This window comes from Lethenteron reissneri, chromosome 30, assembly GCF_015708825.2.
Source record: "Lethenteron reissneri isolate LAM-NWPU_2019-01 chromosome 30, ASM1570882v1, whole genome shotgun sequence".
NCBI classification, from domain to species: Eukaryota; Metazoa; Chordata; class Hyperoartia; order Petromyzontiformes; family Petromyzontidae; genus Lethenteron; species Lethenteron reissneri.
In genome coordinates this window covers 14,063,674-14,084,663 of record NC_083808.1, presented here as the reverse complement: position 1 = coordinate 14,084,663, position 20,990 = coordinate 14,063,674, and the positions used below count along the sequence as shown (strand labels likewise).

At 48.7% G+C, this 20,990-nt stretch overlaps 1 protein-coding gene across 1 annotated transcript in view; it reads left to right on the top strand.

The window, feature by feature from the left end:
• Nucleotides 1-3,850: 3,850 nt before the first annotated feature.
• Nucleotides 3,851-20,990, top strand: part of LOC133349554 (calcium-dependent secretion activator 1-like) — an 85,571-nt gene continuing 68,431 nt past the window's right edge. The window contains exons 1-5 of the mRNA XM_061563117.1: nt 3,851-4,019; nt 8,345-8,716; nt 14,368-14,481; nt 18,959-19,288; nt 19,775-19,855. Coding sequence (XP_061419101.1) covers nt 8,357-8,716; nt 14,368-14,481; nt 18,959-19,288; nt 19,775-19,855 — 885 coding nt within the window. The 5' untranslated portion in view covers nt 3,851-4,019; nt 8,345-8,356. The remainder of the gene's footprint in view (nt 4,020-8,344; nt 8,717-14,367; nt 14,482-18,958; nt 19,289-19,774; nt 19,856-20,990) is intronic.

Sequence of the window (20,990 nt, the reverse complement as noted above, 5' to 3'; positions counted from 1 at the left end):
ATATCTGGAACAAAAGATGTATTACCGAAGCTATCAACAGAAGGTGTGTACATGATTAACTGCACGTGTGGTAAATGTTACGTTGGGCAAACAGGACGAATGATCAGCACGAGACTAAAAACAAGAGATAAATATTAAATTATCCCAAATACAACTATCAGCAGTAGCAGAACACGCGTGCCAACAAGGACACTTAATTGATTTTGATAATTTTGAAGTTAAGTGCAAAACTAGTTACGACTGGCCAAGATTGATTAGAGAATCTATCGAAATTGAAAGTAATTAAAATAACTTTGACCAGTTTAACACGTAGGCTTTCGCGACCAATATCATCCATAATAGAGGTTTTTTGGGTTAGATCGCGTCAATATATAAATGTGTCGTTAAACCCGCCACCACCCGACACAGCCAACTAGTAAGGGTTGTCACGTCAACAGAACGTGCCAATTCGTCACTAGTACAGCACGCCGGTGTGTTGGAGAGCCAAGCCACAACATTTACAATCTGAGTACGGCATAGATGTGGTAACCACATCTATGACAGGAAGGACAACATCAAAGGACTCCCATAATGCACATGCATAATGTTGACTGATTAATCCCCCCATTGCGCAAGAGCGCAGAAGTGTGGTGACCACATCGACGCCTCGATATGAGGAACGAAACAGGTGGACTGCTCCACAAATCTGGCTGTCGCCTGATGAAGCTGGGTGTAATTACTGGCGAAACGTCGTACTCAGATTGTAAATGTTGTGGCTTGGCTCTCCAACACACCGGTGTGCTGTACTAGTACACTACACTATACACTACTATACACTACACTATACACTACACACTAGTGCTGTACTAGTGACGAATTGGCCACGTTCTGTTGACGTGACAACCCTTACTAGTTGTCTGTGTCGGGTGGTGGCGGGTGTAACGACACATTTATATATTGACGCGATCTAACCCAAAAACCTCTTATGTACATATATCGAACTTCCAACCAATTCTCCTGTGGTGCGGCGAGGAGAGGTTGAGTGGTGAGTGGATGTCGTGATGATGGAGAATAGTGAGGGGGGTGAGAGGACGAGAGGGGGGTGTGAATGAGAGTGGGAGAGGTGAAGTGGGAAGGGATGAGGTGAGGGAGGCGGAGGTGAGAGGGATGGGGTGAGTTGTGGTGGAGTGAGGAGGTGAGAGGGATGGGGTGAGTTGTGGTGGAGTGAGGAGGTGAGAGGGATGGGGTGAGTTGTGGTGGAGTGAGGAGGTGAGAGGGATGGGGTGAGTTGTGGTGGAGTGAGGAGGCGAGAGGGATGGGGTGAGTTGTGGTGGAGTGAGGAGGCGAGAGGGATGGGGTGAGTTGTGGTGGAGTGAGGAGGTGAGAGGGATGGGGTGAGTTGTGGTGGAGTGAGGAGGCGAGAGGGATGGGGTGAGTTGTGGTGGAGTGAGGAGGCGAGAGGGATGGGGTGAGTTGTGGTGGAGTGAGGAGGTGAGAGGGATGGGGTGAGTTGTGGTGGAGTGAGGAGGTGAGAGGGATGGGGTGAGTTGTGGTGGAGTGAGGAGGCGAGAGGGATGGGGTGAGTTGTGGTGGAGTGAGGAGGCGAGAGGGATGGGGTGAGTTGTGGTGGAGTGAGGAGGTGAGAGGGATGGGGTGAGTTGTGGTGGAGTGAGGAGGCGAGAGGGATGGGGTGAGTTGTGGTGGAGTGAGGAGGCGAGAGGGATGGGGTGAGTTGTGGTGGAGTGAGGAGGTGAGAGGGATGGGGTGAGTTGTGGTGGAGTGAGGAGGTGAGAGGGATGGGGTGAGTTGTGGTGGAGTGAGGAGGTGAGAGGGATGGGGTGAGTTGTGGTGGAGTGAGGAGGCGAGAGGGATGGGGTGAGTTGTGGTGGAGTGAGGAGGTGAGAGGGATGGGGTGAGTTGTGGTGGAGTGAGGAGGCGAGAGGGATGGGGTGAGTTGTGGTGGAGTGAGGAGGTGAGAGGGATGGGGTGAGTTGTGGTGGAGTGAGGAGGTGAGAGGGATGGGGTGAGTTGTGGTGGAGTGAGGAGGCGAGAGGGATGGGGTGAGTTGTGGTGGAGTCAGGAGGTGAGAGGGATGGGGTGAGTTGTGGTGGAGTGAGGAGGTGAGAGGGATGGGGTGAGTTGTGGTGGAGTGAGGAGGTGAGAGGGATGGGGTGAGTTGTGGTGGAGTGAGGAGGCGAGAGGGATGGGGTGAGTTGTGGTGGAGTGAGGAGGTGAGAGGGATGGGGTGAGTTGTGGTGGAGTGAGGAGGTGAGAGGGATGGGGTGAGTTGTGGTGGAGTGAGGAGGTGAGAGGGATGGGGTGAGTTGTGGTGGAGTGAGGAGGCGAGAGGGATGGGGTGAGTTGTGGTGGAGTGAGGAGGTGAGAGGGATGGGGTGAGTTGTGGTGGAGTGAGGAGGCGAGAGGGATGGGGTGAGTTGTGGTGGAGTGAGGAGGTGAGAGGGATGGGGTGAGTTGTGGTGGAGTGAGGAGGTGAGAGGGATGGGGTGAGTTGTGGTGGAGTGAGGAGGCGAGAGGGATGGGGTGAGTTGTGGTGGAGTGAGGAGGTGAGAGGGATGGGGTGAGTTGTGGTGGAGTGAGGAGGTGAGAGGGATGGGGTGAGTTGTGGTGGAGTGAGGAGGCGAGAGGGATGGGGTGAGTTGTGGTGGAGTGAGGAGGTGAGAGGGATGGGGTGAGTTGTGGTGGAGTGAGGAGGTGAGAGGGATGGGGTGAGTTGTGGTGGAGTGAGGAGGCGAGAGGGATGGGGTGAGTTGTGGTGGAGTGAGGAGGTGAGAGGGATGGGGTGAGTTGTGGTGGAGTGAGGAGGTGAGAGGGATGGGGTGAGTTGTGGTGGAGTGAGGAGGCGAGAGGGATGGGGTGAGTTGTGGTGGAGTGAGGAGGTGAGAGGGATGGGGTGAGTTGTGGTGGAGTGAGGAGGTGAGAGGGATGGGGTGAGTTGTGGTGGAGTGAGGAGGTGAGAGGGAGGCGATCGGGGGTGTGAGGAGGAGGATGAGGGGTGAGTGGGAGGTGGGAGTTGAGGGAAAGAGGGAGGTTGAGTGGGAGGGGGTGAGAGAAAGGAGGGGTAGATGAGTGAGGTGAGAGGGGGGAGGGTTGACGTGGATGGGGTGAGTTGAGAGGAGGATAATGGGTGATAGGGAGGGTTACAGTGAGGGAAACAAGTATTTGATCCCCTGCTGATTTTGTACGTTTGCCCACTGACAACGAAATGATCAGTCTATACTTTTAATGGTAGGTTTATATAAACAGTGAGACAGAATAACAACAAAATCCAGAAAAACGCATGTCAAAAATCATATGAATTGATTTACATTTTAATGAGGGAAATAAGTATTTGACCCCTCTGCAAAACATGACTCACCCCCTCGTGCGCCGTGCCGGCCTTCATAGGTGCTGCTCGCTAACAGCACTTGACCCAACAGCCTGTTACAGGCTACACGGGGAATCTTTGTCTTTGTGGGAGAGGGCGAGGGGGAGGCGCCCCGCCCCGCCCTCGCCCCGCCCCGCCCCCGCCCCGCCCTCGCCCCGCCCCGCCCTCGCCCCGCCCCCGCCCTCGCCCCGCCCCCGCCCCGCCCCCGCCCCGCCCCCGCCCTCGCCCCGCCCCCGCCCTCGCCCCGCCCCCGCCCTCGCCCTCGCCCCGCCCCCGCCCTCGCCCTCGCCCCGCCCCCGCCCTCGCCCCGCCCCCGCCCTCGCCCCGCCCTCGCCCCGCCCTCGCCCCGCCCTCGCCCCGCCCCCGCCCCGCCCCGCCCCCGTCCCGCCCCCGCCCCGCCCCGCCCCGCCCCGCCCCCGTCCCGCCCCCGCCCCCGCCCCGCCCTCGCCCCGCCCCGCCCTCGTCCCGCCCCCGCCTCACCTGGCCGCGTCGCGGTGACGTCACGCGGAACAGGTGAGCGGCAACGACCGCGCGCGGGACGGGGAGTGCGACCATTGAACAACAACAACAGCGACTACACCAACAACAACAGCGACTACACCAACAACAACAACAGCGACTACAACAACGGCACAAGCAGCAGCAGCTGAGCCAGGTGCGCACAGTGGTTCCCGGGCCGACAGCAGCCACTCACGGCACTCTCATAATCATGACCATTGTACAGACTGGGTCCAGATGTCTTGTGACCCCCCCCCCCTCCAATTAATTAGGTGGAAAACTATATTTTTTGTCAGTAAGGTTGTATTTGGAAACGAATGTGCAAAGGAGATAAACAATGTTATGGGTCAATTTATTGAGGGTCACGAGACCTCTGCTACCGAGACTTTGTCATCCAACCTACAGCCCTTTGTCAATCCACTGCTGGATGGCGGCCTTCCCCCAACGCCGCCACGTGAGGATTGTTTGACCATACTTCACCACGCCTGTCAGTGCGGGTCGGTGAAAGGGGCGGGGGGCTATTCTCCCTCCACCTCACCCTCTTCCCCCTAGGACGCCGCTGATGTTGGCCGGGAATAGAACTCGGGTGACCAAGTTCATGGCGCAGCAAACCACTGCACCACCACCACCGCTCCTCCTTAAGAGCCCCCCCCCCCCCCCCCATAAGAGGTCAATGGTGACATCATCATCATCATCACGGTGGCTCGGAGATGTTAACTACCTCGTCGGGTTTACAGGAGGTCGTGGGTTCGATCCCGACCCTGACACCTGCTGCTGTATATTTTGGAGTTTGCGTGTCTCCACCGTTGTCTCGTGAATTTTCTCCTCGTCTATTTTTTTCCCTCCACATTTAGAAACACAGGTTTAGAGTCTTTGGCTGCTATAATTTTACCAGGTGATAAGCCACTTGATTGGGCTCTCATTTGTGGTCAGGTAAGTGGGCCTTACCTGGTAAAATAACAATAGATTCGTTTGACTAATTGATAAGCAATGCTGGGTACCAGTGGCAGAGACGGCATCTGTACAGAGCAAGACGCACATGGTCACAAGAAGTCGCTTTAAACGTTGAGCGGACATGCGGTGCGAGTGGCTCACACCCCGCAGTTAAAATCCACATCCATTAACCAGAGCAGCCACCGTAACCACCACCCACGGTCATCATCAACAACCACCACCATCATCTCGCATCTCTACCGCTTTTATTAATTATCAATCATTATTACTGTCCACGGAACCTGTTTTTGTCAGAATCAAGATGATGAGAAAAAACACATTATGGTTTTTAGCTTTTCCGGGTAAGAATACAGGAAGTGTTACTACGTTCAAACACCAAATAGACACCCATTATTAGAAGGCATCGTCAAAGTATGGATTAACCACACCAGAAGGCGAATGCATATATTAAGTGCCGGATTAAGCTAGTGCGGGGCCTGTAGCATGTGGTAGTGTAGGCCCTAAAAAAACACGTAAATATTAAAACACAAACTTTTTACTTGCATAGTAAAGTAATTTAATTTGCTATACAGGCAGGTACTACGACAAATCGCTAACCTTAAACACCCAGTCGTTAATAAAAGTTGAAGGCAGTATAGTACAATAGTAATAGAGCAAGTGCCGAATCACTGAACCGGAATTGATTGCTTGAAAGCATTTAGCGCGGGTTCCTTGAAAGTGTGGGGCCCGTAGCAGATTCTACTTTTGCCACTAAGATAATCCGACACTGCATATATTATCAGAGCATATTTGCATGTGTTGCCACAAGTATGTGTGGTTAATGCAGACTTTATGCCTTGCAAAAGGTATCTATTTGGTGATTGAACATATTAACACCTGTTTTAGTGCCAGAAAGGGTAAAATCTATTCTTAGTTTTTATCATTTTCGAAACTGGCAAAAAGCCCCATAGATGACCGCTATACCCGAGCTATAAGTGTTTTGATACTTGCATAGTCTTTGTACTATCTTGATTTGAAGCGTTTGTGACTGCATGAATCCATACTCTTTGGTCCGTTCGGTAAAGTCACGTAGGTACAAAAATAAAATAAAAAATAATATATCACGACGTTTCGATCGCAACACAAGCGGTCGTCCTCAGGCAGAAAAAATAATCCAGCAGTAGAACTGCTGAACCAGCGAGAGAGCTGTTACAACAAGAGGTTATTTATGTGGCGATGGGCAAGCGTGCGGGCCTGAGCTGGAAAGGAATTCCATCCCTGGACGCAAGCACGTCAGTTGTGTTAATAGAGGAGATTAGGGAGAGAGAGATTAGCATGAAATGAGCTTCCGTCGCCATATAAGAGTATCGTCCCCGCATACAGCAGTGTTAATGGGAGATTAGCACGATGTTCATGGGAGATTAGGCAGGGAGATTGTAACACAAGCTGCGCGCTGCCAACTGCGCTGTGAGGCAAGCGCGTCCACGCAAGAGAACCACCGCACCGGTGGTCGCGACAGTGAGACACAAAGCCCATCACTCATCAGATATCAGGTTCTGATAACATCTGGGGAATTTGATGAGATGTAGTCATCATCAATAACAGGGCGCCAATATGTTAACTACCTTGCATGATATGCAGGCGTTCGTCGGTTCGATCATGAGCCAGACTCTTGCTGTATATTTGGAGTTTGCATGTCTCCCAGTATTTGGATGCTAAAATTTCCACGAGATAAGCCGCTTGAGCTATCATTTGTGGCCATATTGCTTATGAAAAGAGCTGTATAGCTCAGTGGGCCTTACCTGATAAAGAAAAAAAGGTTTAAAATAGTTCAGGTGCTAGGGTGGCACAGTGGTACCATTTGTGTCTCGTCAAGGAGGCCCTAGGTTTGATTCCCCATTAGGGGACCTTTCTGTGTGGAGTATATATATATGCATGGGTTTCTTACAGTTTCTTGGGTTTTCTCCCAAACCTGAAGACATGTATGTATGTTGAACTTCTTTCGCACTGTGCTTAGCCAGCCACACTAATCAGAGATGAGGGGGAAGGACAACAGACTATACGAATAAAACAGTCCTGAATAAATTTGTTTTTAAGTTATACTTGAAAGTGCACTGTTGTAGTGGGCTTCGATTGTGAGAAGGAAGAGTGTTCCTGACAGTTGCAATGGCACAGATAAATGCATACCATGCCATGACTGTCTACATTCGGTGGATGGTTTAAAAAGCCGCTGCGAGGATGACCGGAGTTAGTGCGATGGCCTATTCTCCTTGACGAAATCAGTAATTTATTTGTTGAGCAGCCCGGAACAAATGCAACGTGATTGGTGTTAGCCAAACATCCCAATGCACAAAAAAATATGTGCACACAGCAGCAATATCTCCCCCTCCGGCGACAATTTAGCAGTGTGGCTTCCTTGGTTTGACAAGCGTACTGACTACTAATACAGTCTGTTCTCCTATAACGCGTTAGTTGCGTTGCTGAAGAACACCGCATTATAGAAATATTGCATTTTAATAAATATGTAGTGAATCCAACTGAGTCGCAGACGTTGTCTTGGGAGCAACACAATTTATTGCATCAACTCAACACAACAGAACGTAACCTACACTCGGGTGTTGAACGCCCATCTAACCATGCTACGGTAGAACTAGACACGGTCCCACTCTCCCGGTCTGGCCCACGAGCTGGGTCCCGGACCACGTGGCTAGAGGCTTCTTCAACCTGACGTGGATCTTCACTTACCCAACAGTCAAGAACCCCGAGCCCCACACGGGGCCCCGTTATATCGGCCCGGGCTGGGGCTGGCTCCGCCTCTCGCCCCGCCCACCTTCTAGATCTCTCGAGCTCTTTCCGAAGGCTCCCGAGAGCTCCTCTATACCACGTGACCACCCAGCAGCCCCCATCCACCGGTGGCCCCGCTCCAATATCATCCGGTCACGTGTCGGCAGGTCAACCAGCGTATCATGCCCCAACATAACCCTGGCTGGCTGACACTCTCTCTCGCTCCCTCACCGGGAGCCCGCACTGCACACTGTACGTGGTGCCTCTGCACGAACCAGCGCTCGCCCAAGCCCCGCTGGGGCTGGTACTACGCCCAGTAACCGGGCTGCACATAATGACAACATATTATCCGCCGTGGCCTCGCAAGGCCAGCACCACACAGTGACATTAAGAGTCACTACAAATATATAGGGTAAAGCACAGCCCGCGATAACACGTAAGCTGCGTATACAGGCTGAACAAAGACTGAGGCACGTGGGTAGCATCTCAAAGCATCCAGCAGCATCCTGCCTTGTGTGTTGCTATGCTGAGGCAGCCGTACACCCGCTTATACCTACTCGTGCGACGTAGTTCTGTTTACTGAATCGCGTAACATTCAATTCATATCCACTTTCTAAAAAATGTGTTCGCTAATACATTCATCGCATTATATATCCGATTCGCGTTATGAAAACACATCTAATAGGAGAACAGACTGTGCACTAATAATACCACTCATCATCCACCACCACCACCGCTCAATGGTGCCCTTAACCTTTGCCACAGCCGTCCGTCACCATGCTGGAGCCGTCGTCAAGCGATGAGGAGTCATCGGAGCTCTCAGACTTCGTGAGGGTCGACCTGGATGAGGCGGGGGATGCGGGCTGCTCGAGCGACTGCGCGTCACTGGGGGGCCCCGTCCGCTCGGCGAGCCCGGCCCCGAGCCGCCTTCCCCAGCTGCCCTCGGCGTCGGTGAGCCGCTCCAGCAGCCTGCGCTCTAGCAGCCCCAGCCCCTCGGTGAGCAGCAGCTGCTGCTTCCGCGACGACGGTGATGAGGACAGGAGGCGCCGCATGCAGCTCTATGTGTTCGTGTCACGTTGCGTGGCGTATCCCTTCAACGCCAAGCAGGTGACCGACATGGCCCGGCGCCAGCCCAAGGTGAGCCATGGTCATCGGCTGCATGTCACCCGTGTGCTTGGTGTCACATGTGTAGTGTTTTTATTTCACGCGGACAACTTCTTCTTTTTCTCCTGTGTCACTTTTTATTGAACAAAACTCCTCATGTTCGACACCCGTAGCTCCGTCGTGATTTTCCCGCATGCGCTGCTCACCTGCTTCGCTCCGCTCCCCCTCTCTCTCTCAGCCTCTCCACTGCTTGCCTTCTCTCTCTCTCACACTCCTAGCCTCTCCACTGCTAGCCTGTTGTGTCTCTCACTCTCCTAGCCTCTCCACTGCTAGTCTGTTCTCTCTCACTCTCCTAGCCTCTCCACTGCTAGCCTGTTCTCTCTCTCACTCTCCTAGCCTCTCCACTGCTAGCCTGTTCTCTCTCTCACTCTCCTAGCCTCTCCACTGCTAGCCTGTTCTCTCTCTCACTCTCCTAGCCTCTCCACTGCTAACCTGTCTGCCATGCTCCGCTGAATTCGCTCTCTCTGCTGCTGGTCCTACCACTACACACTGATAGCTTCCCACCGTACACTCTGCTAGCCTCTCCACTGCTAGCCTATTACTATACACTCTGGCAGCTTCTCCACTGCTAGCCTCTCACTATATCTTCTGCTAGCTTCTCTACTGCTAACCTACCGCTATATACTCTGCTAGCTCCTCCACTGCTAGCCTTCTCACACTCACACTTAGGATTCCGCTAGCTTCTCTACTGCTAACCTTTCTACCCTCACCTCTCCAACCTCGCCCTTGCATCCAGTGGGGGTTTAGCCATCACCGCTGGAGAGGGCGAGGTGTGGAGAGCAGGGCCTTGGACTTCTCTCGTCTCTCCTCTTGCCTTCACTCCGAACAACTCAACCCCTCTCTCTCTCTCCCACGTGCCCCTACATATCCCCCTCCTCATTAACTCCTCATTAATTAAGCTGGCGACCTCCCGTCTCCTCACGCCCAAGGCTTCCGCCGTTATTGCCTCGATCTCCTGTCAGCCTGGCGCCTGTTCCTCGCCTGCATTTGCAGCCAGCCAATCCCTGCTATGCATCTTAATTGGCCGTCTCCTCTCCGTTGCTCCCTCTCGCCGCGCCTGTTCATCCTGATGCGACCTCACTGTCCATAACCCACACATGCGTGCACACCGCTTGCAACCCCCCGCGCGCATTATTCCACTACACATGTATGACAGGTGCCACCAGTGTGGCAGGTGACACCTGCGTTGTGGATTCCACTTGTGTCCCAGGGCATTCTCGGTTGTCCGAGGCTGTGGCCCTTCAATGGGTCCCAGGATATCCCAAGTAAGCCTAGAAAAGCGATGGGGGATGACTATCATATGTTGAAATTACTTCCTGTGATGTGTTTTTTGTTGGGATTTGGTGGTTTCCAGTTCAGAAGAATACTCTAGCGATTGTGGTCTATGTATTTTGCTGGACAAAAAGTGGTCAGCCCTAAATTGCTGCAGAACATTGCACGGCAGATCCCATCACGTCATTCATCGATGGCAATTGAAGAACAGTCCCCACAGTGACTGCTGCGGTCACAACTAGAATTAAACCATCAATCACATGATCTGGCACTGCTCGCACCGCCGATTTGCCATCAATATCACCCGCAATCCCCCAAGCCTCCGCAGACCCACAGTATACACACATCATGTCGGATATTTCACCGTGCCATACAAAGTAGAATTAAATGATTTTTTTTCTATTCCTGTAGCCACCAAATTGAAAAATTGTCAATCTGTGTACACACCCTATAGCAGTAAGTTAACAAAAATATATACTACCCCTGGAACAGAAATATAATCCTCGTGCTCAATGCAGGAGCCACAAATTGCAGCACACGTATGTGCTAGTTGATGGCTTTCAGTGAATTCATAGAGAGGCTGTTTTCATGGACGTTATGGACAGAGCTGTCAAGTGTTAAACGCATTTAGTGTGAGACTCACGTTCGGTTCTCAATGTTGTGACCTGTGTCTATATACTTTGTATATTTTGTAAAAGCGTAGTCTGAAATTGCAGTGGCAGCACCGTACCGTACCGTGGCCGTGACCTCCTGGTGAGGTGTCGAGTCGATGATGGGACCAACTTCCTCACTGCTTTTGTGCGTCGACCCGAGTGTGTTCCCACACACCCCCATCTAGTGCACCTGCTCATGGGTCGGAAATCTGCCACCAAATTATTGCATTTAAATCTTCCCACAGTGAGGTCCATCACAAATGGGTCTATTTATTATATTCTTGAAATGCATTAATGTCGGTCAAGTCTGCATGAACTGCTTTGGAAGAGTAGAGAGGACAATGTCAGCTTTTAGCGATGGGCAATAGAGAGAGAAGCATCGTCTCTGTTACTGCTTTGATGTCACAATTGTACTTTAACAAAATAATGACTAAAATACAAAAGCTTCTTATCTCAAGAGTGTAATGCATTGCAGAAGATGGTGGTCACTGCATGGCATCTAAAAGGAGCGTGGCAAGCAAGCTTTGTGGACGTCATTGGGAAGTGGAGGTTTGCAATTGATGGGCGATATGAGCAGAATGGGGTGAAGAAGGCTACTGAGATAAGGGCAGGACTTGAAGCCCAATAGTGGGATACTGTTAGGATAGACCTGGGAGGTACAGTGCAGTTAGGGCAGCAGTTGCGTGGCCTTGCACAGTGAAGGAAATAATGGTCTGAGTTTGGTAGTATCATTGGCTCTGGCCATGATGATAACATCTTGACCTTGTTATATGAGAGCCTTCCCACTGCTCCTTCCCGTTCAAGCCCTTCCGCACGTTGCACAGCGGGTTCACCAGCGTGGGAAGCCCTTCAGTGCTTTACTCAATGCCTCTGCCTTTGTGAAATGGCCCAACAGAAGGCAAAGCCCATACCACACGTGTGTTTGTGTGTGAGTGAACCGAATTCGATTCCCGCTCACGGCCAACACCAATGACAATTATCTGAACTGGTCCTGGGCCTTCCCGAGGTTGACTCAACCTCAAATGAGTACCTGATGGGTGCCTAAAAACATCGCCACTGGGGAGACAAAGGCGGCCGGGCGTGGTGTTGGCCACCCCCTTGTGTGCCTTACCGGCCTTCATTGGTGCTAGCTAACAGCACTTGCCTCAACAGTCTATTCAGGCTATACAGGGGATCTTTGTCTTCGTATGTATGTGTAAGACAGATTGAGGCCTGATTGTGGTTGGCTTTTGTTCAAGAGCAGGTATGGGGTCGTGGTGTCATGGCAGAACCCTCGAGCCCGACTGTGAACCTGGAATCAGCTGTCATTCATAGAATGAAATGGCGCCTCTCCATTTCCTCCAGGCAAATTCAAAGCAAGCTGAAGTCATGAATAACATGTAACGAGTTTTTCAGAAAGGTACCGCCCATGGAACTTTACACAGAGGTGAAAATCGTCCTTCATGTATCAGCCCCATAGGCCAATGTGCTACAACCATTTATATGCAATACATACCTATCAACCCCAAAGGAGAAACACAAACAAATATATTTTTTTTAAATTCTGTATTGAAATGGATGTATGCCATATGGACCTGAACTCAATTTCCCTGCACAAGAATATGGGTAAACCGTATGGGTCGCCAGGTGTGTCAATAGGGATAGGTTTTTATTATTACATTTGTGTATAATGTCATGATGCATGCTATTTCAGTCACACCTGTGGATATGGGACACTCTGCACTTTATCTTGCAGTCACACCTGTGGATATGGGACACTCTGCACTTTATCTTGCAAATGTGAGGCAATGCACTCACTGGGGCTATCTCACCCTCAGACTTCACCAGATCGTGACCGACGAAGCATTTGTCAGTTTGCATGGCTGACTCCTGTGTAACAGTGTACTCATAATCCATTTATGTAGATATTATTTGTATGTCTAAAAAAAACCTTCATCGAGAGTAATTCATACGTGGTTTTACAAATAAATATTGATTTAATTATAATTATTTTTATCAAGCACTCTTCATTAATTAACTCAATAACTCATGAAACTAAACTAAGACATGTCAAAATAATACATTAAAGAAAATGCTGAAAGCCATTTGCTGAATTATCTGAAGTTTAAGAAACATAGGTATCTGAACACGCTTCGAGTCGAGCTTTAAACCTTCAAAAAATTCGACAGACTCATGCCTTTGTCAATGCACTGCTGAATGGAGACCTCTCCGTGAAGGCCATGTCAATCGTAAATGTTATTGACCAAACTGCACGCTGATTCGTGGGGATTGGTAAAGCCGAAGTCCTGGCCTGGTTCAGATACCGCTCACATGAACGCTGGGCCGGTTCAATACCGCTCACGTGAACCCTTGCCTGGGTCAGATCCACTCACGTGAACCCTTGCCTGGTTCAGATACTGCTCACGTGAACCCTGACCTGGTTAAGATACCACTCATTTGAACACTGTCCTGGTTAAGATACCACTCATGTGAACCCTGTCCTGGTTAAGATACCACTCACGTGAACCCTGACCTGGTTAAGATACCGCTCACGTGAACCCCAGCCTGGTTAAGATACTCATTATGGGAACCTCATTTGCCAGTAAAAATATGATAATTGTTTTTTTACCCTTCCATCTGGCAACAAAACTGACACCTTTTTACAAGGAGTCATGTTTGCATAGACCGCAATACCTGCAGTCATAATACAAACAAAAGACATAACTCTGATAATGTGCACTGTCCTTGAAGTTGATTGGTCCACACCCGAGACAGCTTTCCTTGGAGCCTAGTCTCACATGGGTTGGACCAGATGACGCCAAAAGGCGCACAACTCAAAGATACTGCTCACGTGAACCCTGGCCGGTTCAGATACCACTCACGTGAACCCTGGCCTGGTTAAGATACTGCTCATGTGAACCCTCGCCCGGTTCAGATACCACTCGCTCGTTCACAGCACAGGGCCTCCCATCACTGCTCCATGGCTGCACCCTGTAAACATATACTCGGAATGTAATTTAATCTCAGAGGTAAACATGTCCATCCATAGCTTATTCCGAAAGGTGTGCCACGATACAGATGTGAGAATGTGTGACCGTCGTCAGCGCTGCAGGAGAACTGAGTTTTGGAAAAAAATAGGTGCTGCTCATAATCCTTGTGTTGGCAGAATAATCTGGTCGTGACACTTCATGATGATGATGTGATTGTTGCAGAGGTTCACGGTTCGCATCTGGTTAATACTGTGGGTCTAATGACTATAGAATACTTTGCTCCGTCTGCTTGACAGTGGACGTAAAAGATCCCACGATGTAAATCGTGGAAGATTAGGCCATTGTGTGCCGGCATCATCGTCCAAATTTGCCACGCAAAAAAATCAGTTGTAAATTACTTAATTGGGAAACACACAAAGCAATCCTTACCCCCTCCTTTGAAAATTTACCAGGACCCTCCTAAAACAGCATTAAGACCCTCCTGAAAGTGCAATAATAACTGCCGATTGCTATTTCCTGCTGGTTTGGCCACTCTCTCACTGAATTGGGTGGAAACAGTTTATGCTCACACCTGAATGAAGTCTTAGTCGCGGCTCTCGGTCTGTGAATTTCGCATCGTAGTATATATCTACGTTAAACTTATTTCGCACCGTACGTAGCTAACTGTGCTGATCGGAGGTGCGATGGCTGTGATGTGATGGCAGCAGTGTGTGGCGCATTAATATTGCAGGTGAACAAGCAGCAGCTCATGTCCATCAAGGAGCGCTTCACCATCTTCCTGCAAGGAGATTCCCAGATCGTGACCGACGAAGCATTTGTCAGCGTTGTCAAGTTTTACTACGAGGTATGTTCTCCGTAAATATGCACTTTTATAGGAGAAGCCGCTCTCTGGGGAACAATGTGTTTATCAGCTGCACCCCACAGATAATAATGAGTTAGCACAGGAGAGCTATGATTAAAAGAGCATTTTAGCATTTTTTGTCGAATCTTTAAAAAATATAAATTGTGGCGTTGTCATGGCCCAGCTCCTAGTATTGAAGAGGGAAACCAAAAAGACAAATAGCTTTAACAGACTGTTGGGGTAAGTGCTGTTAGGAATCACCCATGAATGCAGGCATGGCCACCTTTGTTTTCCAAGTGGCGATGTTTCCACACCGCACCAGGTACTCATTAGAGGCTGAAACGACCATGGGAAGCCCAGGACCGATTTAATAATTGTCATTGGTGTTGGCCGTGAGCGGGAAGAGAACTCGGGGTCACCAGGTTTGTAGCGCAGCATGCTAACCGCTAAACTACACCTCCCACACATCAATGAAACCATATTCTGCCTGACAAACATTTTAGGACAAATATCATCCATAATACCGGGTTTTTTTGGTTAAATTGCGTTATGTTAAAAAGTGTCGTTAAACCCGCCACCACCCGACAGCCAATTAGTAAGGTTAGATTAGTGCTCGGTAAATATGATGGAACAACCATAGACAGTTAACGTTTTTACCTGGTTAATAATATCCTTCCAATGATTGCTCAATTTCTATCCATCTTCTTGGTTGAAGTTATGTCTATGTTTATGTATCTGGATGGCTTCATGGACAAACCTTTGATAGTAGCCAAAAGGTTTGCAGAGCACCTTAGTCTCATTACGCTATTATACTATTTATTATTTGTACAGACCGCATTCCATTCGCTGGCATTGACTATATAGCTTTTGTATTCTCTTCACGGATCGGAGTCTTTGCTCCGCTACAAGTTTCCTTCTACTGCTCTCCCATTGACATATTTCTTTGCTTCCTCTTAGTACCTTTCACGTGACGGTCAATGGTATGGTGTATAGTAGACTGTATAATAGTAAATAGTATAATAGTGTAATGAGACTAAGGTGCTCTGCAAACCTTCTGGCTACTATCAAAGGTTTGTCCATGAAGCCATCCAGATACATAAACATAGACATAACTTCACCAAGAAGATGGATACAAATTGAGCAATCATTGGAAGGATGTTATTAACCAGGTAAAAACGTTAACTGTCTATGGTTGTTCCATCATATTTACCGAGCACTAATCTATTCTGCCGAGTTAATTGCATCCCCAGCGTTTGGCAGTACTGCTACTGTTGCTTTGTTGTCTTTCATTGGCTTTGCTGCAGTGGCATTTGTTTTTTGCTCCTTTCTAGCCCCGCCCACTTCCCCCCCCCCACCACGTAACGCTACCCTCCCCCTACTTCCCCCTTTCTTGCTCCTCCCCCCTCTCTAACTTATAAAACCCCTTCTCACAGCATCTCTCCCACTTCAGCCAAAAAAATTATTGCTGTAGTTTTCACACCTGATGATGATTGCTTGTGTTGCAATCGGAACGTCGTGAGAATTTTTATTATGTTTTTATTATTTTGTTATTTCCCTTCTACGTGACTTTACCGAAAGAACCAAAAATAGGTTTCTACCAGTTTAACATGTAGACTTTCACGACCAATATTATCCATAATAGAGGTTTTTGTGTTATATCACATTAATATAAATGCATAATTAAACCCACCACCACCCGACAGACAATTAGTAAGGGTTGTCACGTAAACAAAACATGCCAATTAGTTACAAATACAGCATACCGGTGTGGAGAGCAAATCTACAACAACATTTACAATTCAAGTAAGCCGGTTAACCAGTAATTACAACTAGCCTCATCAGGCGACAGCCAGAGTTGCGGAGAAATCCTCCTGATTTTGTCTTAAAGAAAGGGATAAATATATTACTAAAGTTATCAGCAGAAGGTGTGTCCCGGATTAATTGCTCCTGTAGCAAATGATCAGCATCAGGCTAAAGGAACACCAAAGGTATATTAAATACTCCCAAACACACCTGTCCACAATGGCAGAACACTCGTGCCAACAAGGACACTCAATTTATTTTGATAATGTTGAAGTTCCGTGCAAAACTAGCTACTACTAGCCAAGACTAATTAGAGAATCTATCGAAATTGAGAGAAATAAAATCATTTTAACCATTCAAATAGCTACAGGCTTAGTGGTGCTTGGAAGCGAATTATCAAGTAATACACTGTTTAACTGCATGCCTATACAGGCCACTATACGTCGATCGTGATTAACTGTGAGCAGCCAATAGAGGGTTTTGTGATTTCTTGCACCTAAAAAGGGCAGGATATGCATGAAATGGTGTGCATTCATGGTGTATGTTGCTTACCCTATGAATAACACAACCGGTAATGGATATCCATTGTAATTTATATGCATATGTAGGACTCGTACTCGGCTTTCTTTCTGTTCTCTTTATTTTCCGCTCAACAGTCCACCTCCGCCGCGCCACCGCTCCGCGTCTCGGCGCGACGTCACTCCGCTCCGCGTCTCTCTCTGCAGCGCCACCGCTCCGCGTCTCTCCGTGCCCTCACTCCGCTCCGCGTCGCTCCGCGTCTCTCTCTCTCGCCGCGCCGCGTCTCCTCCGCGTCTCTCTCTCTCTTTCTAGGTCTGTCGACTCCCCTGCTATTCTACACTGCATCCTTCAGATGCATGGCTACCCCTGTTCGCATACTGCGTTCTCGCTATCACTGTCTCTCTATACTCTACTCCGTCTGTCGCCGCTAACCCACTCTGTCTCTGCTCTACTACCGCCACCGCCTGCTTTGCGATTCCCCGGGCACCGTCACTGCAGCTCCATCCAAGACGCCGACCAAGACAAGAAGACCCTCTCTCCGACGCGCTGTGGCTTATATCCCCACACCAATTAATCCCCATTAATTATCTCAACCTCCCGCTTATCACTCGCCCTCTGGCCCCCGGTCTCACGTGACCTTGTTATTGCTGCCAGAGCGACGCCAGCTAACAACCAATTACCCTCTTAGCCAATCGCTGGCCTGTGTCCCCCCGGCTACCCCGAACACCTGTCTCAACGCTTAACGACCCTCTCACCTAATGCCACAACAACAACCATGTCCTCACATACACCCCACTGTACTCTGCTCGCTCGCATAGCAACAGTGGAAGGGAATGCGTGGCGCGCTATAACTCAAGTCCTACACATATATTAATCCCCCCCCCCCCTGTCTGGTCTTCACACCTGATTGGCTCACAAGTGACGACATCACATTTACTCCTCTGTTTAAGACCAAAACAGGAGGAGGATTTCTCCACAACTCTGGCTGTCGCCTGATGAGGCTGGTGGGAATTATTGGCGAAATTTCACGGAATTCGAACTGTAAATGTTGTAGTAGGTTTACTCTCCAACACACCGGTGTGCTAAACTACCGTATTTTCCCACATATAACCCGCAGGGTAGACCACTTTTTACAAACGAAACAAGACCCTGCAGGGCATATGGAGGTGCGGGCTATCCCAAAAATATTTTTCACGTGTGACATGTCATGGTAGGACTATCCACTATGCAACACTTACCTTTGACTAAAGCATTGCTGAATTAACCACTAACACAAAAATTGCACGTGTTATCACGTTTTAAATTATTAGAATTTTTTGTACAATGTTTACATTTGCCCATAAATTAAACATATGGCGGCCAAACCCTAGATATGAATATGAATAGAGCAGTAACCAAACGTAATGGCCTGTAAACAGCATAGGCCGCTGCTATTGGCTGAGCTTTGTTTCAAACTTCCAATGGCTTTGTTGCCAGGAGGCAATGGTGTTACCGTAGTGCCGCTGTTGTCTGCGCAGTGCGCAATCTACCAGTGCTAAAACTGTACAGGGGTAACTACCGGTCCAGTAGCTGTAATATGATGAGGTCGAATGCTGGTAAGCCTAACAGTACGCTTACTTATCTACCAGTTATGTGTTACTTATTTCTTGGATATTTACTTTTGTTACTTATTTACTGTTTTAAGTTCACTCGTTTCCGGTTAGTTTGTTTTCTTTGTGCACGTTATGATTTTAATGTTAACAATTGATAGTGCAATGTATTACAAATGTAAACTTTGTAGTAATATGATGGAATTAAGCTGCGGTAACGACCTTAAAGATATGAATGCATGCGGGGTATATGACGATGCGGACTATCTGAAATTTGTTTTACACAAAACGCTATTTTTGCAGGGTATATACGCCTGTGGGTTATATGCGTATGCGGGCTATATGCAGGAAAATACGGTAGTAACTAATTGGCATGTTTTGTTTACGTGACAAACCTTACTAATTGTCTATATTTACGTGGTTATCTGCAAAACATTTATGATCCTTGTACATTCACTGGTGAAGCACGTGAGTGTGTTGATGTTGGCTTGCTTTTTGCGTGACCTTGTGGGGACTTTACCAGCTGAGGTTGACCCCCCCCCCCCCGCTACTGTGACCTGCCACTTCAGGACTACTTGAAGAGCGACCGCGTGGCGCGCATCGTGCAGAGCGGTGGCTGGTCCGCCAACGACTTCAGGGAAGTCTTCAAGAACTACATTGAGAAGCGCGTTCGTCAGATGCCCGAGATTGCGGGACTGACCAAGGAGACCGTGCTGAGCTCCTGGATGACAAAGTTTGACAAGATCTTCATGGGTGATGAGGCACCGAGGCCGTCGACACGGATAACAGCCAGCAGCTTCTCGGATCTCATCCTCAGCAAGGATCAGCTGTATGAGATGTTCCAGCACATCTTGGGAATCAAGAAGCTGGAGCACCAGCTCATCTTTAATGCCAGCCAGGTGAGTAGGAGTTTCTGATTGAATAAGGAAGGAGTAGTTGTTCTTCTTCAGAGGTTGGAAATAAATGTTGAACGTTTGCCATGTGTGCTGTATTCCTTAAGCTGTATTGTACGGTCACTGCACAACACCTGACTTGGCACGTTGCTCCACGTGTACGGCTGGCTCGACGGTAGAGTGAGCTGCTGATTGGGGGTTGACTCAGCCCATCATCACTTCGGGGTCGATAAAGTTGGTTCCAGTTTGTGGGGACTCCCAACAGATTTTTTTGAACGATAGACAAACTCCTGTGGAATTTCCACCACTGGCTTAGCAGGTCTGCAAGCATGAGAATGGCACCAATGCTTCAATGCTCCTTTGAGCAGGAATCACTGCTGCCAATTTGTTTTCTTGTCCCCAGATAATTCAGTTGCACTGTCACCCACTTAGGGGGTGTTACCCCACTGCTTACCACCGAGGCCTCCTGTCTGGTCTCCTCTCTCTGTGCAGTTGGATCACCCAGACGAGCAGGTAGCCCAGATCCGCCGCGAGATGGACCAGCGTCAGAAGGTGGTGGAGCTGATCGCTAAGGTTGGTGACCCCTTCCCCCCCCACCCACCTACCAGAGCCTCATTGTGATGCGTGTCTGTGTGCATCATTATTATCATGATCATCATCAACAATTCTTATCCACTCAAAGCAAAACCGCACAACCAAATACTGACCACACTGCAAACCATACAATCGAAAAGGCAGTACCAAAGCAAACAAAAATCTATTCTGTATAAAATTGCGACCCTGAATGGTGAGATTGGTGGAGTGAATCATTTACCATCGAGCCACCGGTCACTAAGTGTAACAATCTGTGGGGATCACTGGCTTTAGGGGTGTGGATGGTGATGGGGAGGTTGTGAGGTTGGGATCACTATATGTGAAGATGGTGATGGGGAGGTTGTGAGGTGGGAATCGCTGGATATGAGCATGGTGATGGGGAGGTTGTGATGTGGGGATCGCTGGCCGTGAGGATGGTGATGGGGAGGTTGTGATGTGGCAGTGTTAATGGAGGGGCACTGTGGCTTCTTTTGCAACAGGCGAGTGTGTAAAATGGGGATTTTTAAATCGTGATTTTGTTTTAAACAACAACAACAACGTGTGCTCGTGGTTTGATGTGATGTCCACGTGTCACCCAGACATCAGGACTACCATTTGATATAAACCTTTTACGTGTAGATAATTTGTGCATGAAGAAGATAGCAAACTTTTATATCGATAAATTATTGTATTAAAAATAAATTGCAAAAAAATAAACAAGTAGTTAAAATATTTTATTAATCACCGAAATAAAATTGCAATGCCCTGGTACCAGGTTACTGACAGCCATAGTGGACTTCGCAGAATCTCATCAGTCTAACAGGATAAGATAGGTAGCGTGATGCTATGGGCAGGACTTATCTCATAATTTGGACCCAAAAACGGAGTTCAATGTTCTAGTCACTGTTGCCAAATGGGAGAGAGCTGATTGCGTCATCTTCATAAATTCTCATATTCTGCTTCCCTATTAATGGTGCAACTCAATGAAGGTCCGACATTTAGTTTTCTCAAACATCCAGGTGACAAATCACAGTTTTGTTAATGAATTCTGGGAATTCCCACTTGTAATTACGATTTGGAATGAAATGGTCAAAAGCATGAAACACAAGCATGAAACACATGCTTTTCTAAAAGC